Source organism: Micromys minutus, assembly GCF_963924665.1.
Source record: "Micromys minutus genome assembly, chromosome: 32".
In the NCBI taxonomy this organism is placed as follows: Eukaryota; Metazoa; Chordata; class Mammalia; order Rodentia; family Muridae; genus Micromys; species Micromys minutus.
This window is the reverse complement of record NC_137967.1, coordinates 18,239,179-18,261,391: the sequence shown is the minus strand read 5'-3', so window position 1 is coordinate 18,261,391 and position 22,213 is coordinate 18,239,179. Positions and strand designations below refer to the sequence as shown.

General features: G+C 50.9%; 1 protein-coding gene across 2 annotated transcripts in view; it reads right to left on the bottom strand.

The window, feature by feature from the left end:
- GRIK5 (glutamate ionotropic receptor kainate type subunit 5) overlaps positions 1-22,213 on the bottom strand; it is a gene marked incomplete at its 3' end in the record, with an annotated part of 58,146 nt that overhangs the window by 22,325 nt on the left and 13,608 nt on the right. For both annotated transcript variants that reach the window (XM_080908253.1, XM_080908254.1), the window contains one exon: positions 11,971-12,174. In XM_080908253.1, coding sequence (XP_080764379.1) covers positions 11,971-12,174 — 204 coding nt within the window. The remainder of the gene's footprint in view (positions 1-11,970; positions 12,175-22,213) is intronic.

Here is a 22,213-nt window from a genome sequence, read left to right as displayed (position 1 = left end):
TTTGCATGTACCAAACAGGCAATGGGATGGGAGGGGCAGCTACCCTGATCCTTCCGAGCTGTGAACAGCGGCACTGATCTCCACACTACCCCCGGAGGATGAAGAACCACGTTTGAGTTAGTAGGCAGGGAAACGCGACGCGTTCTAAGGGACGGGCTTTTGCTACCACGGTGGCCCTGGCTTCTTGGGTCAGGGTGCCAACCTGGAGCTCCACCAGTTTCCAGATATGTGAGTTTCAACCCTACAGCCAGGAACTGGGAAAACACAAGGCGGGTCCATCACCCTATCAGGTTGAATTTCAGCTTAGACTCTGCCCACCACGTGGCCGTATCAGCCTCCCTGTGGTCCAGCAGGCAAAGCTGGGGGACGGTCTACAGAAACAGTGACAGGGGTGGCTATGGTCCTTCTGAACAGCAATTAAACAACACGCAATGAAGCCATTAAGAAGGTACCCCCCACCTCAGGGTGGGGGTGGAACCCAGTCCCACATATAACAGGCAACTGCTGCACCCCTGAGCTACATCTCTAGCCCTTATCTGGTCTTTTTCCCTCTTCTTCTCTTTCTCCTTCTTCTAAGGCAGGGTCTCAGTGTGTAGTCTTGGTTACTCTGGAACTGGCTGTGTAGACAAGGCTGATCAAACTCAGAGATCCATCTGCCAGCTTTGCTGTGATTAATGGGGTGTATCACCATACTTGGCCTTGGTCATTCCAGCCCGAGAATCTGCCTGGGAAAAATAAGGGCTCGTGTCTACAGTCTCAGCTCTCAGGAGAGGGAGATGGGAGGATCAGGAGTTCAGAGTTAGAGTCAGCAAGTTCCAAGGCCAGCCTGGACTGTGTGACGTTCTACTTCAAAATGCATTAAAAGCCAGGCAGTGGTGTCCCATGCCTTTAATCCTAGCACTTGGGAGGCTGAGGCGGGCGGATCTCTGTGAGTTCAAGGCCAGCCTGGTCTACAGAGCAAGTTTCAGGACAGCCAGGGCTACACAGAGAAACCCTGTCCCTAAAAACGAAAAAGGAAGAAAGAAGCCGAGTGTGGTGACTGGCGCCTGTAGTCGGGGCTGCTCGGGAGGCTGAGGGGACAGAATCACTTGAGCCCAGGGAGCGGAGGTTTATACAGACACGGCAAGACCCCATCTTAAAGAAAGAAAGGATCAGAGGATGAAGGGAAGCCAGTGGTGGAATGGAACAGAGAGACGGCTCAGAGGTTAAGGGAGCACGTGCTGCGCTTGTAGAGGACACAGGTTCAAGTCCCAGCACATACACGGCAGCTTGTAACTCCAGTTTCAGAGGATCCAACAACCTTACCCGGCCTTCACAGGCACCACATAGACACATGCAGATGAAAAACTCTCTACACGCGCACACACACACACACACACACACACACACGCACACACACACACACGCACACACACACACAGAGAGAGAGAGGGAGAGAGAGTTTTAAAAATTTCTATTTAAATGCTAAATAGCGTATCTACATGAGGCGTGCAGCTATGTAGCTGTTTAGGTTTATAAAATCAGATACTATTTTGGGCCTCGCTCATTGGCACAGCCCCACCCCCAGTTGATAATATGCACTGTTGGCAAGTGCTCAGGAGACCTGACATTATCCTCCATTTTTGTGGGACTATAAATCGGTGGAGCCTTTTTGAACAGCCATTTGGCAGGACCTACTTCCAGACAATCCCTAGTCTGTGACCCGGCCCTCCTACTTCTCAGAACGCATCCCCTCAGGGACATTCCCACAAACCCACAGGCCAAGTTCAGAGGGGCAGCGGCTGTGCCAGTGAGGACCGGAAGCCACCCAGCCAGCCTTTGACGGAGGATGAGCTTTAATAATTCACGCCCAGCCGCAAATGGAATTCCCCAGCCTTCCCTTTCAAACCAGCACAAACGCAACCCTCCTTTCTCCATCTGACCACCGCCTGGTGGAAACCATGCGTCAACCCGTCCGGCTGCCCCAGCCCAACCCCACGGACACTCGACTCCCTCCCATGCACACCCAGTCTGGGAGCACACTTGCCTCGACCGACGCTCAGCACAGGCCAAGTCTTCCAGGTCTAAAGCTCCTCTCATCCAAGTCTCCCACACGAGCCGCCTGCTCCTCTCCCCCCATTGTAGCTGCTTCCCAAGGGAATATCCAGAGTCCACAGTTTCCCCTGTCGATGTAAAAGACCCAAGTGGTGCCTCTCCTCAATTAAGTGCAGACAAATAAAAAGGAAGGTGGTAGCTTAGTGGATAGTGAAGGCGCTCACTGCCAGGCCTGCTGACCCGTTACATACCTGGAACCTATATGGTAGAGAGAACCGACTTCCACAGGTCATCTTCCACCCATGTGCTATGGCTCCCACGTACACACACACACTCACACAGTTCACACACATACACACTGACACACACACTCACACACATACACACTCACACACACACTCACACACATGCATACACACATACACACTCACACACACTCACACACACACACACTGACCCACACACTCACACTCACATGCATATACTCACACACATTCACACACACATTCACACACACACTCACACACACATTCACACACACTCACACTCACATACATACACACTTACACATATATACACACTCACACACTACACACACACACACTCACACACACACTCTCACACATACACACACATGCACACACACACACTCACACAAACTCACACACACACTTTTTTAAGGTCTGCGGTACTGATATCTGTGATAACGTAGATAACTTCGGAAAGAACAGGCTCAGAGCACTGACTGCTCTCTTAACTCCAGCTCCAGGGGATCTGATGCCCTCTCCCGACCTCCACAGGCACTGCGTGCATATGGTGCACGGACACAATGCAGGCAAACGCTCGCACTCTTGAGTCAATAAAAACATTTAAAAAAAATCACACGGAGTGAAAAGAACCAAGTGAAAAGCCTGTCAGTTGGATGATGTCACTTATCTGAAGCATGCATTGACAGGTAAGTACAGAGGCAGAAAGATTCGTGTCCTCTAGAGGCTGGGTTGGTAAAGTGTGTGTGTGTGTGTGTGTGTGTGTGTGTGTGTGTGAGATGGAAATGCTTTGAAGTCAGATATAGGAGGTGGATTCACAACAATGAGTGTCCTGTATACCACGTACTCTTGTAGCCCAGGCTGAAACTTTACAGCATTCCTTAGCTTAACTGTCAGGACTACAAGCATGGTTGTGGACACGACTGTGCCTGTCGGAAGTGCGGAAGTGCGTGTGCCTTTTAGAATGGTTACTCTGGGGCTGGAGAGGTGGGAGGAGCACTTCCTGCTCTGGCGGGGACAGGGGGTTTGGTTCGTGAAGGCCCAACCATCTGTCACTTGTGTGTCAGGGGATTCCTCGCCCTCTGCTGGCCTCTGTGGGAACTGCACACAGGGTGCACTTCCATACACGCAGGCAAAATACTCAGCTATGGAAAATAAGATTAAATACAAAATTAAGACGCTCACTTTAGATCTGGGCACTTGGGAGCCTGAGGCAGGTGTAGCTAGTGTTCAAAGGGAACTTGGTTGAGAGATCCTGTCTCCACAAACAGTCAAAACCGGGAGTGGTAAGATGGAGCCTGACAATCAGAGACTCCTAGGAGCTGTCCTCCGACCTCTCTGCATACATGATGTAGCCTGAGAGCTTCTGTACTCCCCTCTCCTCCCCTCCCCTGCCCTCCCCTCCCCACAATCAATAAGTGTTGGGGGAAAAACCCCAAATTGATAAAATTGCTAAGCCCATAATATATGAAGGAGAAAAGGGGACTTGAAGAGGTGGCGGACATCTTGAATCTCAGCCCTGGGGAGGCAGCGGCAGGTGAATCTCTGTGAGTCTGAAGCCAGTCTGGTCTACAGAGCACGTTACAGGTCCGCCTGGACTCATCGTAAGACCCTGTCTCAGAAAGAGAGGGAGCCGGGCTCGTAAGTCACACAGTGGCTTCACAATGCACTTCAAAGGTGCTCCAGACCCTCATCTCCCCCATCAGCACCCCACACTCTGCTGCTGGGCCACAGGCTACCCCCATTCTTGCACTCTGGCTCCTCTCACAGTAGTTTTTTTACTCCTTAGATGTAGGTGAGCTCAATCTAACCTCCAGGTGACTTTCCGGCCGGGGAACTCTTCCCTCCGACCAGAACCTCCTTTCATTTCAGCTGGTATTCTGACAGCCTGTGGAGTATCAAAATGTTCTCGAAGGCTAAGGATACAGACACGTGGTACATAGTACTCAGTCCATGTGGGGCTGTCTTCCTCCTCTGTGATAGCTTCCTACACACACACACACACACACACACACACACACTCACACACATACACACGCACTCACACCATCACGTTTTGTCTCTATCCACAATGCCCCCACTGTTGTATGATACATCTGCTGTGAGTTTCCACACTCGAACGGCCACTTCAGAGCAACAGGCAAAGAGTTCTCTGGTCTGTACACAGCACCCTGCTAGTGTCTGGAGAACAGACCGGCTCTTGATAGGTGGACAACAAAGAAATGAAGTAGGGTGTGATAGAGGTACACAACTTAATCCCAGCACTGGGTAGGCAGAGATAGGAAGATCTCTGTGAGTTCAAGGCCAGCTTGGTCTACAGAATTCCAGGACAGTCAGGGCTATGCAGAGAAACCCTGCCTCAAAAAAATTAAAGGGGGAAAAAAGAAGGAAGAGGAAGGAAAAAGAAAGAAGAGGAGGAGGAGGAGAAATTAGGCGGTAAATGACTAGCTTCAACTGCTTTTAAAGATTCTGGCATGGGGGCTGGAGAGATGGCTTAGCTGTTAAGAGCACTGACTGCTCTTCCAGAGGTCCCGAGTTCAATTCCCAGCAACCACATGGTGGCTCACAATCATCTGGAATGGGATCTGACGCCCTCTTCTGGTGTGAATGAAAACAGAAGTCGTATCCATAAAATAATCATTGAAAAAAAATGGTCTGGGCAGCAAGACGGCTCAGCTGGTAAAGGCGCTCGCTGACAAACCTGGTTGACGTAAGTCCAGTTCCCTAGGGCATGCACAACGCAAAGAGAGAACTCACCCCAGCAAGTTGCCCTCTGACCTTCATGTACGTGCCACGGCACATCAAACTAAAGTTCTAAAAATGTAATTTAACTTTTTAAAACATGGGACAGATCTATATATACTGACAAAAGTAAGATGTCAATAGGCTAGGCATGGCGGCAGACACCGTAATGCCAGCACTAGGGAGGTGCAGGCGGGCGGAGCTCCGTGAGTTCGGGGCTGGGGAAGGGGCACATTCAAACACTCACGTGAAGACAGAGAACAGTGAACCACACAGCATTACATGAAACATGATTCCGTGTTTTTTGCAACAATACAAAAGTGGTAAACACATGACTGGGTGTGGTCACGTGTGCCATGTGTCAAAGGCAGAAAAAAACAGGAATTCACGCTTGCCCTTGACTACACAATGAGTTCCAAGACAGCTTTAGCTACATGAGAACTCGGTTTCACAAAAGAAAAAAAAAGAAAAAGAAACAAATGCTTTTAAAATGTAAGTTGATGAATTTAAGCGAGAAAGAGAGATCTGCCCCACATCCTGGCTGTTTCTGAGGTGTGAGACCATGGCCCACGCCAAGCCACACTGAGGACTCCTGCTAACCCCTCGGACGAAACATCAGCATGTGCTGCGTGCCTGAACCGGGGCAAACGAAGGGCTGGTGATTTTGTCTAGGTTCTGTAACACTGGAGACAGGACCCGAAACTCAGCCAAGCTTGTGCAAGCCTAACATTCAAGCAACACCCCCGGACTCATCATAACCTTTGATAACATGTAGGAATGTAATTTTGATATAAATACATTTTTTTTGCAAAATAAAATAACAGTGACACTCTTTTTGTTCCGTTTGTTTGTTTCAAGACAGTTTCTCTGCGTAGCCCTGGCTGTCCTGGAACTCACTTTGTAGACCAGGCTGGCCCCAAACTCAGAGATGCCCCTGCCTCCGCTTCTTGAGTACTAGGATTAAAGGCATGCGGCACCATAGCCAGCTATAATACTGTTTCATAACACAGTTGGATAACCCATGCCTACAGCAAAGTGATCCAGTTTACTGTCTCGTTTGGAAACAGGGTCTAGTCCAGCCTTGAACCTGCAATCTTGTCTTGACCTTCGAGCACTAGAATTCCAAGTATGCACTACCAGGCTTCGCTATGAGATGATTTTGTTGTTGTTGTTGTTGTTTTTAATTTTCATTTTAGGTATAGGGAATTTTGCCTGCATGTATGCTGGCACCATGCCAGGTGCCAGCCAAGGACAGAGAGGTTACTGGGTATCCTGGAACCGCAATTATAGACAGTTGTGAGCCACCATGTGGGTGGGTGAAAATCGAACCTGGGTCCTCTGGAAAAACAGCCTTGTCTCCAGCTCCAAGACGATGGTTTTATAAGCACACAGAGCTGCCTTATGGTAATTCCTTTTCCATCTCTGCACCTGCCTATCCAACTTCCTCGACACATCAATTTTTGGAACTAGAACAGCAACACAGCAGAGTATTTAGAAACGCCAGTCTAGGGGACTTGGTGCAGTCCCTGGGGACAGGGCTGGATAAAGCCCGAAAGCAAGCTGAAATCAGCTAAATGTGCGTGGCTGAGGAAACACCATGTGCCTGCATATGCTCTACAGACCCCCCCGAGAGAGTCAACTGTCCCCTTGTTCCACATTAGCTTACAGGGCACATCCATATCCCTGAGGTTCCTGCCCAGGGTGTTTCATATCCAAAGGGACGTGGACATTGTCTTGGCTCTGTCAGCATGTGTGTGGATCTCATCTGTCCCCCAGTGATGGCCTTCCGAGTTTGGGGTGCACTAAGACTCAGATGGGCAGCTGCCTGTCTGCAGGTCACACAACCTGTAATGCGCAAGTTCAATCCAAACCAGGATTACCTGACCCTACAGGCAATGTTCTAACACCCTGTGGCCATGACAGCAGTGAACACCGAGCACCTATGTGCTATGGCCTGCCTTACAAATGCTCCCACGTGAGGGCTGGACAGATGGCTCAGTGGTTAGAACACTGGCTGCTCTTATAGAAGATCTGGGCTCAATTCCCAGCACCCACATGGCAGCTCACAATCTTCCTACTTAATCCAAAGTGCTCTCTCTCTCTCTCTCTCTCTCTCTGTGTGTGTGTGTGTGTGTGTGTGAGGAGTGAGTGGGAGGGATACTGTATTATTTCCAAAGGGGAAACTGAGGCTCAGAGTGATATGGTGGCTTGCCAGAAATCCTACACAATTCTGTCCCCCGAAGCCTGAAGCTTTGGCCAGCTCCTAACCACGGTGCATGTCTATTGTCATGGATGTCACAGTGGCCCTCGGACTTCTACTGGGGGTCAGGATACTGGCTGCCCAAGCGGCCCTGGGTGATGGAAGCTCACAGCTCTGTGGGTAGAACACAACCCTCTGGCCAAGGTCCTGAGGCTCCCTGAGGGCAGCTCACAGCATAAGACTCATCTACCAAGAGCATCAAGGCCTCAAGGCAGGTCAGGGGAGGATGTGCTTCTCACCCAGCCTGGGATGGCACAACCGTATCAGAGTTTAACTCCTCGCTCCCTCAGTCTAAGCCCTCTGCCTTCCGATGCTGGCCTGCGATGTCTTGTAGGTCAGGCCTGCACTGTGTAGAGTGGCCCAGGGCGAGGCAGAAGGCAAGGAGGCTAGCAGAGGGGCAGGGAAGGGACTGGGGATGCTATTCTGTTGCGGGAGCGCTTGTCTAACATGCACGAGGCTCTGGGTTTGATTCCCAATGATGGTCTTCCATGTTTAGGATACACCAGGACACCATCTGTCTGTGGGTCACATAACCTGCAGGCCAGCCTGGGATACATGAGATCTTGTTGAAGGGAGGGAGGGAGGGAGAAAGGAAGGAAGGAAGGAAGGAAGGAAGGAAGGAAGGAAGGAAGGAAAAAAGAAAAACTGGGGCTGGAGTAATGGCTCAGCAGCTAATAGCAAAGGACCCAGGTTTGGTTTCCAGCACCCTCACGGCAGCTAGCAACTCTCTGTAACGCCAGTTCAGGGCATCTGACGTCTTTGTCTTTTCTAACCTCCATAGACACCAGGCACACAGGGGCTACAGGGACACACATGCTGGCAAACACTCGTATACATAAAAATAAACAAATCCTTACAAGAGAAAAGGGGGACAGAGCCTGAGTTCTTGGCACAGTGAGAATGACAGTCCCCGGCAGTGGCCACGGGACAGGATTTTGAGAACAAGTCCTGATGGAACATTTGATTGGCTACAGCAACCACTGTCCTGGTACTTCCAGGCTTCCTAACTGTCTGCTGGGAGGTCTGCAAAGGATGTTGCCTTAGGAACAGACACATCTGGCTGCAACCCCGGGAAGTTGGGACGTAGCCCCGTGTTGCTGAGCTGCAGGCCCAGCGCAGGCAGAGGGGGTAGTGACGTTCCAGAGTTAAGTAACAACTGGAAAGTTGCCAGCTCGTGGTGTGAAGTCAAGCAGGGGCAGCCGCTGCTATTGGGCCATCTAGCAAGGACGCCTGTGAGCCCCCGCCAGCCCGGCCATGCCACGGCAAGCCGAACAGACTCAGCAGGACCCGGTCTCAGCCTCCTTGTCCACCCAGCCCGCTTCTCCTCTACAGTTCTCTCTGTAAATGTCTGACAGCTGCCCTGGCCGGACACAAAGCTGTACTCCATCCTCCTCCGATTTCCCAGGAGCCACTGGGGTCCGCATTCACCAGGCCCTTCCTCCCCTAGTCTCTACAGCACTCCAGCCCTGGCCCCACCATCTCATCTACAATCTCTACTGTCATCCTCGGGCCAGCCTTGCCCTGTCTCTCACTTGAACCAGCTTGACCTGCTTGGGTTCTGGCTCCTTGATCTGCCCAGTAAAGGGCAAGGCCAAGCCTGGCTTCCTTATTTCAGGGTAAAACAGAGAGCCTGGTACACAGTAGGTGCTCAGTAAACGCCAGCTGGATGGCAAACGGATGAATGTATGCACGAACTGACTATGTTGACAGGCCCCGGGCAGGTGGCACCTCTGCCTCCAGGCCCTGCCCCCTCTCTTTTATGCAGCCTTATTCACTGGCTGATCCCAGCCATGCTACGGGCCAGGAACGATTCCTCTAATTTTATATGAAGGCAGGACATATATTCAGTAATTTGCCAAAGGTCACACGGGTAACACTGCAGAAGCAAGACTGAACGGTTTGGGTGCACAGGAACCACACACAGTGGTCCCAGGTACCAAATCCTTCCGCTTACCTCGTGAAGCCGGAGCCACCAGGATGAAAACGTGCCCGAGGTCAGGCTGAAAGCTCTTCCTTCTCTAAAGGGTGCCTATTTCTGGGGGGCTCCATTCAGAGGGAACTCCTGGGGCTGATAGGATGGGCCAGTGGGTAAAGCCTTAGGGCCTAAGTTCCTGACCTACACACAAGCACAGGTGCTGGCACACATCCGAAAACACTCTTTTGGAAGGAGGAGTGGGCTGTAGGCACAGACCCTGGGGAATCTGAATCTCGGCGGGTACAGGGCCAAAGCCTTGGGCCTCCTTCCCTCTGCTCAGCCCCCCTCCCCCTTTTGGGGATTCAGGCCTTAACACCTACCTACTCTGGGGCAGAAGCTTTTAAACTAGCCCTCTGCCTCAGGGGACCACGCCTTGGGGCTTGCCTGCAGGCTGAAGTGGGGGGGACCAAGCAGTCGGGACTCAGCCCCACGCCTTCCTCCTCAGCAGCAGCTCTGCTTTGTGTGGGCTTCAGAAAAGGCTTCGCTTTCAGTGAGGAAAAGTTCTATCGTCAACTAACTTCAGAGAGTCAAAGCCCGGAGGGGTAAGTGTCCTTGTGACAAAGTATCCTGCTTGTGTCTATCTGGGTGACTTTCAGGGGCTCCGAAGTAGAAAATTCTGGCTTGGGAGGGACAGAAGGGCCAACCTAGCCAAGCCCAATGTCAAGGCTGCCGACACTGCAATTCCCTGCTCTGCACACCAGTTCCTCTCTAAAGATTTCCCTCCTGGTTTTCTCTGGAATAAAAGACAAAACCTACAGGGTCATTGTGGCTCGGTTGGTAGAATGTTTGCCTAGCATGCATGAGTCCCTGAGTTCGAACCCCGGCACCTCCCATAAACTAATGGCAAGTGGTACCAAATATCAGTCACTGGGAGATGAATCAGGACGATCAGGGTCATCTTCAGCTACAAATAAGCCTTTAATCCCAGCACGGGAGAGGCAGATGGATCTGAGTTTGAGGTTAACCTGGTCTACAGAGTTCCAGGACAGCCAGGACTATGCAGAGAAACCAGAGAGAGAGAGAGAGAGAGAGAGAGAGAGGCTTCCACACATGTGCACACACAGCCAGTCACACACATGCACATCACATCCACATACAAAAACACGTATCTATGCACACACACACACACACACACACACACACACACACACACACGGGAAATGAGGAGAGGAAACTGCGCAGTCTCCTGTTGTCTGACTAGCGACACAGGAGGCCTAAGAGCCTCTCAGGTATCACCTTGTTGTAGGGAGGGGGAGAGTGGGGTTTGGAGTAGAGAAAAAAAATCCATGAACTCCAGTCCAGGTTGGTCCGACTCCAGAATATTCTTTCCACTCTGCCCTTGCCTCCTACCTCTCCTGCCTGGCTCTCCCCCTCCTCACCTTCATCCAAGCTCTTCCCACGCACAGGCAGGCCCATCTGGCTCACCCAGGGTGCCTCACTCCCAGAGGGCCCCACCTCTGTAAACGCTGCTCCCTTTGCTCCCCATACCTCCTCACCTTCTGAGTTCAGCATGCCCCCCTGTTTTTGGTGGTGGTAGGATAGGGACATTGAGACATGGCCTCATCATGTGGTCCTTGCTGGTCTGGAACTCAATGGTGATCCCCCTGCCTCCGCTCCCTGTCTGCTGTGATTACATACGGTGTGCCACCATGAAGGTTTTTTGTTTGTTTTATTATTTTGGGGTTCTTCTGTTTTGTTTTATGGGCTTTTATTTGTTTTGTTTTGTTTTTGGTGTGAGTGAGTTTATGTGTGTGTGGGGGGGGTGTTGACAGGTCTTGTCTTGTAGCCTAGGCTACCCTTAAGCCTATGCTCTCCCCCCTCAGCCTTCCATGTGCTCGGATGACAGATGTGCACCCTCACACCTGAGCTCCTTTATGCCCCTCCACTGATCACTTCCGGCAGTGTGGTGCCTTCTGGGAAGCTCTGTTCAGGGCCCTCCCTCTGAGTTTGCTCCATCAGAATCTACATGGCCCTGGGCTGTGCTCATTTGCTTCTTGGACCCTTTAAGTTCTTGAAGGGCAAGACACATAGTAGGTGCTCCACAAGCACCTAATGAGAGCTCTGGGTTTTTTGTTTGTTTTGTTTTGTTTTTGGGGTTTTGTTTTTGTTGTTATTGTTGGTTTTTTTTTTTTTTTTTTTAAGCTGGTTTTGCAACAAAGTCTCAAGTGACATAACCCAGGCTGGCCTCAAGCTTAGAAAGTAAAAAAAGAGTCTTCCCACCTCCACTTGTCAAGTGCTTGGATCACTGGCCCACGACCATGCATGGTTTATATGGATTTGAACCCAGGGCCTCATGAACACTATGCAATCACTCTGCCAACAGATCTGCACCCCCAAACCCCAACAGACAACTCTCAGGGCCTGAAGTGCGTCAGGCCTCCCTGGTGGTACTGGGCAGGAAGCAGTCCCTGCTCTTGGCCTTGCCTCCTACAGGAAGCCTCCCTTGACTACTTCAGGCTTTGACCTGATTCCTCCTCTTTGTCACCGTCATTTATTCATCAAACCTCTGCACCCAAGAAGAGCATCCTGGGAAAGCACGGAGGTGACGCTGCTGTGTCTTTTCCTCCCCAGCCCGGGGCCACTCGGGGCAAAGGTTACGGACACACCTCCAACCTTTTGCCTCTTTCTTTTGCTCTGTGCTGAGATCTGGCCCCACCTTCCCTTCCTCCTTCCCCAACCCCTGTCAGCCGTACCCGGTTGATGAGCTCGCCAACCATGCCTGTCCAGGAACCGTTGGGCTCAGGCGCCCCGTACAGTCCGTCCTCTACCAGCCGCAGGCGGTACCGGAAGCGCAGCAGCTCGGCCAGCTCCCGGAGCATATCCACGCAGAAGCCCTCGAAGCGCTCGTTCCCTGACAAGGCCTGGAAGTTGGGCCGGCGCATGACATACGGGTTCTCCTGGGTGGACAAGAGAGAGCAGGGGTCAGAGGATTAGGGGTTTGAGTCAGGGATCCAGGAATCCAGGGTCATCCGCTAGAAAGGAATCTGCCCCCCATGTAGGGGTGGATGGCAGACTCCCTGAATGCTTGCTTGTTCTGTTTGTTACTGTGTGCACATGACACGAGTATACAGGTGTGTGCATTCACGTGTGTGTGGAGCATTGTGGGTATCATTCCTAGGAGCTATCTGCCTTGATATTTTTTTAATCTATTTTATTTTACGTGTGTGGTATTTTGCCTGTGTAGACATGCCTGCTGCCAGCCAAGGCAAGAAAGGAAGACTGGATCCTACAAACTTGAGTTACAGACGGGTGTGAGCCCCCGTGTGGGTGCTGGGAACTGATTCCCTCTCCCCCGGGAGCAGCCAGAGAGAGACTGCTGAGCCATCTCCCCAGCCCTCCGACCCACCTTGTGTTTGTTTGTTGTGGTTTTCTTGAGACAGGCCCCTGGGATCTGCCTGAGTCTGCTTCCCAGGCATTAGGATTACTCACACTTACAGGTGTGCTACCACACTTGGCTAGTGCACATATCTCTTCAGAAGTGCTGGGAGCCAGAAACAGGTCTGAAAGCTGAGGGGTTTGGGCTCTGCCAGCACCTCATCAGACTGTCACAGGGAGACAAGTGACTCTGCAGCTAATCCAAAAGCTCACTGAGCTACAACCCCCCCCCAACAACCCCCCCCAGGGGGAGCTTTGGAGGGAATCCCACTGGGGCTTACATCAAAATAGAAGGAAGTTTTCCAAGAGTCTCCTAGGACACGCATTACCCAAATTACCCCTGTCACACGCACAAGTACACACATGACCAGGATCCAGGCCACCAGCCAGCCCTTTCTCTCTGTTGTTGCATGCACTGGTAGTTTCAATTTAGAGTTCTTCATCCCCCCCCCCCCCCACGGCCAGTAGTGAGTCGATACACCAACTTTACGAGCCACCAATGTGCCCCAAGAGAGTGTCCCTCGCCGGGATTTCACTCCAGGCTTGAGCTGCCACGCGGCAGGCAGGCATGACACGCCAGATGGTGAAATTGCAAGAGAATTTGGAAGCCTGGATTGTTTTGTAAAATCTCCTGATTATGAATGTTAGCAAGTCATTCAAATTCTAATACCACTGTTTTTTTTTTTTCTTTTTCTTTTTTTCTTTTTAGCCCACATGAATGCACCTGCCAGTCTGCAATGTCTGGCCTTTTGCTGTGTAAATATTCTTTTGGTTGGTGTTCTTCTGAGTTTTTTACATTTTTATGCATAAGAGTGTCTTACCTGCATGTATGTCTGCATACCACATACATGCCCGGTGCCCAAAGGGGTCAGAGGAGGACAATGGATCTCCTGAAACTGGAGTTATAGAGGATTGTAAGAATACCATGTGGGGGCTGGAGAGGTGGCTCAGTGGTTAGAGCACTGGCTGCTCTTCCAGAGGTCCTGAGTTCAATTCCCAGCAACCACATGGTGGCTCACAACCATCTGTAATGAGATCTGATGCCCTCTTCTGGTGTGTCTGAAGAAAGCTACAGTGTACTTATATGTAATAAATAAATAATTCTTTAAAAAAAAAAAAAAAAGAATAACATGTGGGTGCTGGGAACCGAACTCAAGTCCTCTACAAGAATAGCCAAGTACTGTTTGGTTTTTGAGACAAGATCTCACTATATAGACTCTGTGTGTGTGTGTGCTTATGTGTGTAAAAATGTCACACACATAAACACACAGCACACACACAGAGAACACGTGTATAGGTCAAAGGACATTCTACATACTCTGTTCCCTCCTTCCACCCCCTCGTGGGTTCCAGGAACTTTGGTCATCAGGTTTGGGACAAGGGCCTTTGGTTGCTGAGCCCTCTCATCAACCCCGGGGTCATTTGGCTTTAAATTCTCACAGACGTCTATAATAAAGGGCAGACACATGAGCACTCTAACTCTGAGACACTCCTCCTGCCCCTCACGGGCAGAGTCCTGTGCTTATTTTCCATGCACATGCGCCGGTGTCCAGAGAGCAGGTGGCAGATGTGGCTGTCCTAGATCCTAGTCCACTTCCACCCCCCACTTCACCCTCCCTGCCGGCCGCAGGTGGTGGCCACGCCCTGCCGGCTCTATGACTTGTCTTGACAGGTTATGGTAGAAATCATGCTGGCTAAATCCTGAGCCTTCAGAGCCTTCTGAGACCTCCATGTAAGCAAAGCCCGGGGCCGGCAAAGGCCAAATGAACCCGGGGTTGGAAGCCAACAGGAGTACCAGTGAATAATCTAGGCTTCTGCTACCTCTTGGCCTGCCATAAGAAGAGGGTAGTCAGAGAGCTGCAGTAGGAACAAGTTAAGAACCACACAAGCAAGCCTCAAGATCACGAGAAGTAACAGTTTCAAGTCTCTGAGTTTGGGAAGAGGTTTTTTTTTTTTTTTTTTTTTTTTTTTTTTTTTTAAAGTCACAGGCAGCCATTCTTCCCGGGAGACCAGGTTATACCTCAGGCCCCTGCACTCTCAGACCACAAAGGAAACGGAGGGGGGACAGCGGGATGGAGGGAGGCTGGGGCTTCTTCTCTCCCTCCCAAGCTGCTTCTCCGAATGCAAACATGTGGAGCGGGGACGGGATGTGAGATTGCACTAATAATAGCGGCGGCCGCTGGCGTTTCTCGTGGGCTTGCTGTGTGACAGCTCCGTCAGTGTGGGAGGGTGGTATTATTACCTCTGTCTTACAGCTGAGGACACAGAGGGAAGGCACTGTGACTCCAAAGCCCAAGGCTCTGCTCTTAAGCCCTGTGCCAGACTGAACTCAAGTGGACAGAGTCGGGGAGTGGACGTGGGAGGAGCCAGACAGACGGGGGCGGGGTTGGGGTGGGGGGCGGGGAGCTAGAGAGTAAGAGACAAGAACCTGCCTTGGGGCTGAGATTCTCCAGCCAGATGGGAACAGAGGAGGAAACAGGTTAGGGGTAAGGCATCCAGCCCAAGGCCACCAGCCAAAGCAGAACAGGGGGAAAGAAAGCACAGAGCTGAGATCCACACACACCCTGCACGCGCCAGAGCTCTCTGCTTGGGTCCCGCGTGCCCCGCGGACCTGGGCTCCTCAACAGTCTGAGCTTACAGAGATGCCAAGAATGCCACGCACAGAACCAGTCAAGACGGGGGACTGCAACTTACAGCCCTGGGCACTCAACTAAAGGGCCGAAGCTCCACTCCCCCCGCCCTCCCACCTTCGCCATATTAACGATTGGACCTAAGGCTCCCACTGGGCAGTGCCCCTAGGGTTCTACATGGGTTTGTTTCATTCGTTCATTCGAGACTAAATTGCTCAGGCTGGCCTTGAAGTTACTCGGTAGCCCAGGCTCTTAGCCAAGGTTATCAGACTCCCTTCAGGACGCTCTTTAAGAAACCCAGCGCCGTGGACAGGCTGAGGTTTTGCTGAGCCCAGCTCTAAGAAGCCACCCCACCACTGGCTGAGCATCTATGCACGAAAACACAGGTCCAAGAAAAGTCACCGCAGTGGGGCTTGGGGTGGGAACGAAGACCTAATTTGGAACATGTTGAAGAGATCACAAGTGTCATAAAAGGATCCCAGGCAACCACCAAAATAGCAAGGCCTATAAGAGATACTAAGGAAAGGCGCACTAGCTACAGAACAGCCCGTACAATATGCTGTTCTTTGTGAGAAACAGAGCCGGGGTGTGCTTGGATAGAGAGACATTTCTGGAAGCTGCTAGCCTCCAAGAAAGGAAAAGGAGGGTCCAGGGAGGGATGACAGCTAGTTTTGTTCTTATTAATTTTGTGGGGTTTTTTTTTGTTTGTTTGTTTGTTTGTTTGCTTGTTTGAGACAAGCTCTCACTGTATGTACACCACGCTGGCCTCAGACTCAGAAACCCACCTATGTTTGCCTCCTGAATGCTAGGATTAAAGGTGTATTCCACCATGTCCCACGATCCTTATTAACTCTTGAGGAACCCCCCCCCATTTTGCCTTTATCATCTGTTCCCCTAACCAATGCCATCAAATTCCTGTTTTAAGGCAAGACCTTACACTGTGCCCTCAAACTGTGTCTGCCAAGGTCTGGGGTTACAGGTGTGTACCATTACACTGGGTTGGTGAAGACTTTAAAAACTACCGCTAGTATAGGTATAGGTGTGGTCTAGGAATAGGCACAGGTACAGATACAGATCTAGATTTATTTAGAAATATACAGATTGCAAAGGGTTAAGGCTTGTGGAGCCTCAGTTCGAAGGACTGTCCTGTACTGGGTGGGTAGTGGTTTAGCAGACAGAGTGTCTGCTGTGCAACGTGAGAGAGATCCTTAGCCTAGAGCCACGTACACCCAGACTCAGCATCGACCCACGTGTAAGCCCAGTGCAAGGGCTGTGTGGTGTGGAAACTGTCAGATCTGGGGCTGAGGTGAGGCCTGTGGCCAATGTAGCAAAAGAGCAAATTCCAGACTGGAAAGTGAGAAAGAGAACTGGGGCGGGGGGGCAGGAGAGGGAGGAAGAGAGGGACCAAGAGAGAGGGAGAGAAGGAGAGCTCTTTCGGAATGAGACAGAGAGCTGGCAAGAGGGCTCAGTGGATTAAGACATTGGCCACATGGTGGAAGGAGAGACTCAGTTCCCATGTTTTCCTCTGACCTCCACATGGAACCCTTGTAAGCAAACATACGTGAATACGAACAGACAGTCCTAAATAAATAAATAAATAAATAAATAAATAAATAAGATAGAGGGGTGGCAGGCTGCCTTAGAGGGTAAAAGCACCAAACTTCTGGTAGCCTGGATTGTATCCCCAGAACCCACAGAAAAAAGCCAGATGTGGCCAGGTGTTTGTGGCGTACCTTTAATCCCAGCAATCTGGAGGCAGATGCAGGTGGATCTCTGAGTTCCAGGCCAGCCTGGTCTACAGAGTGAGTTCCAGGAGAGCCAGGGCTACACAGAGAAACCCTGCCTTGGAAAGAAAAGAAAAATCCAGATCTGAGGGGTGGAATCTGTAGCCTCAGCAGTCCTATGGCAGGGTGGGGGCGGGTCAGAGACAGAACTGACTGGAAGCTCACAGGCCAACATGTGTAGAGTACACACTACAGCAAGAAAACAGGAGAGACCTTGCCTCTAAACAAGACGGGAGGACGGAGCCAGTTCTCAGGAAGATATCATATCCCCTGAGCTCCACACATGGAAGCATTAGAGAAACGTTTAATGCTAAGGGGCCAGTGAAAGGGCTCAGCGGGTAAAAGGTGCTTGCCACCAAACCTGAATAAAATTGTTCCATACCCTAGACCCACATGATGGAAGGAAAGAAGCAACTCCTGTAAGTTTTACACACACACACACACACACACACACACACACACACACACGGGTTTACTCGGGTTTACGCTAGTGATCACTGACACTGAAGTCGGCTATGGTGCTTATGACAGGTCAATAGAACAGAGGGTTAGAAAGCCTACGTGCAAATGCATATTGATCCCCGGCAAAGGTAAGTAAGTGTGGGGAGGCCAAGTGATTGCTTTAATAAGTGGTGCTCCTCAACTAAACACCCATAAGGAAAGACGCTCTCCTGAGGCTCCTGCCTTACGTAGTTCATGACAGTCGGTTGTTAGTGGGCCGTACACCGAGGTCAGGAGTGCTTACCACGTTTTTAGGAAACAAGAAAATCTCTTTCTGACTTTGTGGTAGGCAAAAACCTCCCAAATTATTCTTTTATTTCCAGAGCTTTGACATAAGCACTTGCTCTGTAGACCTAGCCTCCCTAAACTGGCTAGGGAAATCATGGCGGCCTCAAACTTGTAACCCTCCTACCTCTGCCTCCTGAGAACTGGGGTCACAGATGTTTTCTACCCTACCTGGTTGAATTCCTAAATTCTAAAAGTATTAACCATAAGCAAAAACAAACAAACAAAAGCTGGACTGGGGCATAGCTCAGTGGTATAGAATTTGTCTAGTATGTGGGAAGACCTGGATTCTATTCCCAGCAACACACACACACACAAACACACACACCGAGAGAGAGAGAGAGAGAGAGAGAGAGAGAGATAGAGAGACAGACATAAACACAGACACATATATATCCACAAACACACATATACATACACATACAGAGATGCAGAGAAACAGATACACAGAGACACAGACACATACAAACAGACACACAGACACAAACAGACACACAGAGCTGGATGAATAGATGAAATGAAATTAAAGCCTGTGTCTAGCCTGTGCTACTGGAAGTGGAGTCTCAGGTTGGCACTTACGCCGCCGGGTTATCTACAGGCCTCACTTTACCCTCTGACCCTGAGACAGGTCTGGCCTGTGGGTAGGTTCTGGGACTCGAACTCAGGTACAAAGTCCTGCACAGCAAATGCTTTCCCTGCTAAGCCAGCTTAGCTGTCTTGCTGGCCCAGCTTAGATGGCTTATCAAAAGATACAACTAAGAACGGAAAGGCAGGGCTGGAGAGATGGCTGGCTCAGGGCTGCACTTGTAGAGTTTGAGTCTTTGCCCCACGTGGCAGCTCCCGGCCCCCGGTAACTCCAGTCTGAGAGGCTCTGACGCCACCTGTTCTAGCCTCTTCGGGCACACAGACATTCACTCGGGCAAATGCTCACACACATCGCGCTGGCTGGTTGTATGTCAACTTGACACACACAGGAGCCTCTGTGAGGAGGGGACCTCGGCTGAGAGAGAGAGGGGGCCTCCATCAGGTTGAGTTGTAGGCGCCCTGTAAGGCGTTTTCTGAGTTAGCCACTGGTGTAGGAGGACTCAGCTCACCGTGGGTGGCGCCACTCCTGGGCTGGCGGTCCCAGGAACAATAAGAAAATGTGCTAAATATGCCTTGGAGAACAAACCACTAACCAGTGATCCCCCCAACCTCCATCGGTTCCTGCCTCCAGATCCCTGCACAAGGGGCTACAGGCGATAAAACCAAACCCTTTCTTCCCCAAACTCTTGGTCACAGTGCTTTACCACAGCTAAAGAAAGCCAGCTAAGATGCCCGTAAAATAATAAAAATAAAACGAAACTTAAAAATAATACATCGTTTAAAAGAAATCAGGCAAGGTGACTCCTAGAGGGTGGGGAGATGTCTGTGATCCACATATGAGGCAAAGGATATGTCCCCAGAAAGTCTAACTCTCCAACGTTAATGAGAAGTCATTTTCCTCCCCTTTCGACAGTGCGGGATGGGGGCTCAGGGCATCTTACATGCAAGGCAAATGAGCCACATCCCCCATCCTTGGCTTTTTGAGAGAGGGTTTCTCTATGTGGCCCAGGCTGGCCTAGAACCCCAAGTCACCCTGCCTCTACCTCCCAGTTTGGGGATGACAGCTATGCATCCACTTATTCATCTCCAGCTTCTCAAAAACATCCCCAGAGAGAACAGACCGAGGAAGCCTCGGTTACAGACCGCAGGAAGGAGGGTCGTGCCGCAGCCATTTTGGAAAAGACCTTGGCGATGGCCTCTGAAGCTCAGACATGGGGTGACACAGCAACTCCACTCCTCAGAACACACCCATCAAGGCATCAAGGCGAGGTCACAAGAGTCACACAGTACAGTGTTCTCAGTGCAATGACTGTGGACATCAAATCCCAGTGTGTATCTTCACGTGACAGATAAGTAGACTGTCCTGAGACCCAACTCCGAACGAGCACGTGGCGCTCATAAACAACGCTGGGCAGGTGCAGATGTGACACCACACACAGAATTCATTTACACCCAAAGGTGGGCAGTTTGTGACTACGACACACTTTCAGGATAAGGAGCTGGCCATGTAAGTATGTTTAGTTTGTAAAAACTCAAAGATATAAAGTTTATAATTTGTGAAAGTCGTGAGTGTATGTATGACTATGTTACACTTTGATAAAACTCTCTTGAAGGTAGAGACGTGCCTCAGTGGCAAAACACTAGCCTAGAATCCCCCAGTGAGGGACTGGGGGCGTGGCTCAGTGGGGCTGGGGGCGTGGCTCAGTGGGGCTGGGGGCGTGGCTCAGTGGTAGAGCCCCTGCCTAGTTTCCCAGTGAGGGATTCTTGGGTTTGATCCCCAGCAGGAGACAGGATAGGGACAGGTAATCTCTTGGAAATAATAAGAAAAAGTAAGTAAAGTAGGAAAGCTTCTAGATTATTCCCGACTAGCTGCTTGCCTTTTATTAAGCCAGGACCCAAATCTATGTACATGAAATCTAGGAGTGCAGTTTATCTGATCTCTGTTAAGAGTTCTTTAGTCCCTCACTTTTTATTGTTTTGTCTGGTTTTTATTGAGGCAAGGTCTCTCTAGCCCTGGAACTCACTCTGTAGACCAGGCTGACCTTGAACTCACAGAGATCCGCCAGTCTCAGCCTCCCACGTGTCGGGATCAAAGGCGTGCGCCACCGCACCCGGCTATTCCCCCACTTACACATTTCCATTTTACCGAGGCCAGAAAAGGACATCAGGGCCCTTGGAACTGGAGTTATAGACAAGTGTTATCTACCATGTGGGCGGGCTGGGAATTGAACCCAGGTCCTATGAAGAGCAACGAGTGCTGTTAACCATTGAGTCATCTGTCCAGCCCTTCAGCCCTTCACTTTAAAGGAAACCCGGGGCGGAGAAGAAAGTGCTGCAAAGGTCACACGGGTTGTAGATGGCAGTGCCAGGCCCAGAACACAACCCTGCGGACAGGAAGAGGTGCAGAGCGATGTGGTCATCAAGGACAGACACACGTCACCCCGGATCAGCTCTGACACGTTCCGTCAGGCAACCTTCAACTCCTGAACTGACCCCTGCCTCCGTCTCCTCCGCTAGTGGCTTCCTAAAGGTGCTGGGCTCAGGCCTGTGAAAGCTGACGGCTCGGCAGTGTGCTCAGCCACGTTCACTACAGATGCATGGTCCGGCAGGTGTGTGGGTGCACGTTTTTTGTTTTTGTTTTTAATCCCAGCACTGGGGATGCAGACACAGGCCAATCTCTGTGACTCTGAGGTCAGCCTGGTTTACAGAGAGTTGCAGGGCGGCCAGGGTTACACAGTGAGATTCTGTGTCAAGAACAGAACAGAAAACGTCGATGACCAAGGGGACATGTCCAGCTACACACATTGAGGATGTTTGTCTAAACTGACATCCCAACGATCCTGCTGCCCGGATATCCTCTATGTACCGCTACCCCATCTGTGAGCCCTTCCTCCAGCTTCCCTGTCAGCCTTTATCTCTGTGAACCCCTCACGACCTCATTTGAAATGGGGGTCCTGGTGGTGGGTCTCCTCCATCAAGCCGGCAGTGCTCCCCTCGGTGCTCCTCCAGAGCACATCTGTCTCTAGGATGTGGACCAGGCCAGGAACACAGCAACAGCAAATGTTTAAGGAATTAAGACAAGAATGGCCTTCACGAATCAAGACTAATATTGGCTCTCAGGCCTCAGGAGCTCCTCTGAGATCCTCTCCCTGACAGCCCCCACCAACCAAGCCTCACGGCCCCCCAGTGAGGCTATTAGGGAGTGTCTGGCTTTCCGTCTGCAAGCCATCTGTCCCTCTATTACTGGTTCACTGGCTCTTCTCCAGGGGTACTCAAGATCCACTTAGGTCAGAAATTTCCTGGGGACTGGCTGCTAATAAGGCTCCTAATGCCCTGTGGAGAGTGTCTCTGAACTTCTGTGTCACAGTGGTTAGCTGGCTCAGCTCAGTGCCACTGAGCATGCGGAGAAGGCAGCGTGCAGGCCATGGGCTTAGCTGCTGTGAACAGTGAAGCTACCTGGCTGTTCAGCTCCCCCGGCCCCAGGTTCAGCTGCTCAGGAAAGCTCCTGCCCGCCAGGCCTTGTGTGTAAGCCCCTGCCTACAGGACTTAGTGTTGGCAGAGGATCGGCCTGACATTCTACCCAGACAGGGACTTGTAGGGGACCCTCCTTACTGTCCACAGCAGAAAAACAGCATCCCCCATTGTCACCATGGAGCAGTTTATGGTCAAGAGCAACACCCAAATAAGGTCTAGTGCACATCTGGTTTTGGAGACAGAATTTTATGTAACTCAGGCTGGCCTTGAATGATCCTCTTGTCCTCTCTACCCTCGGAGTA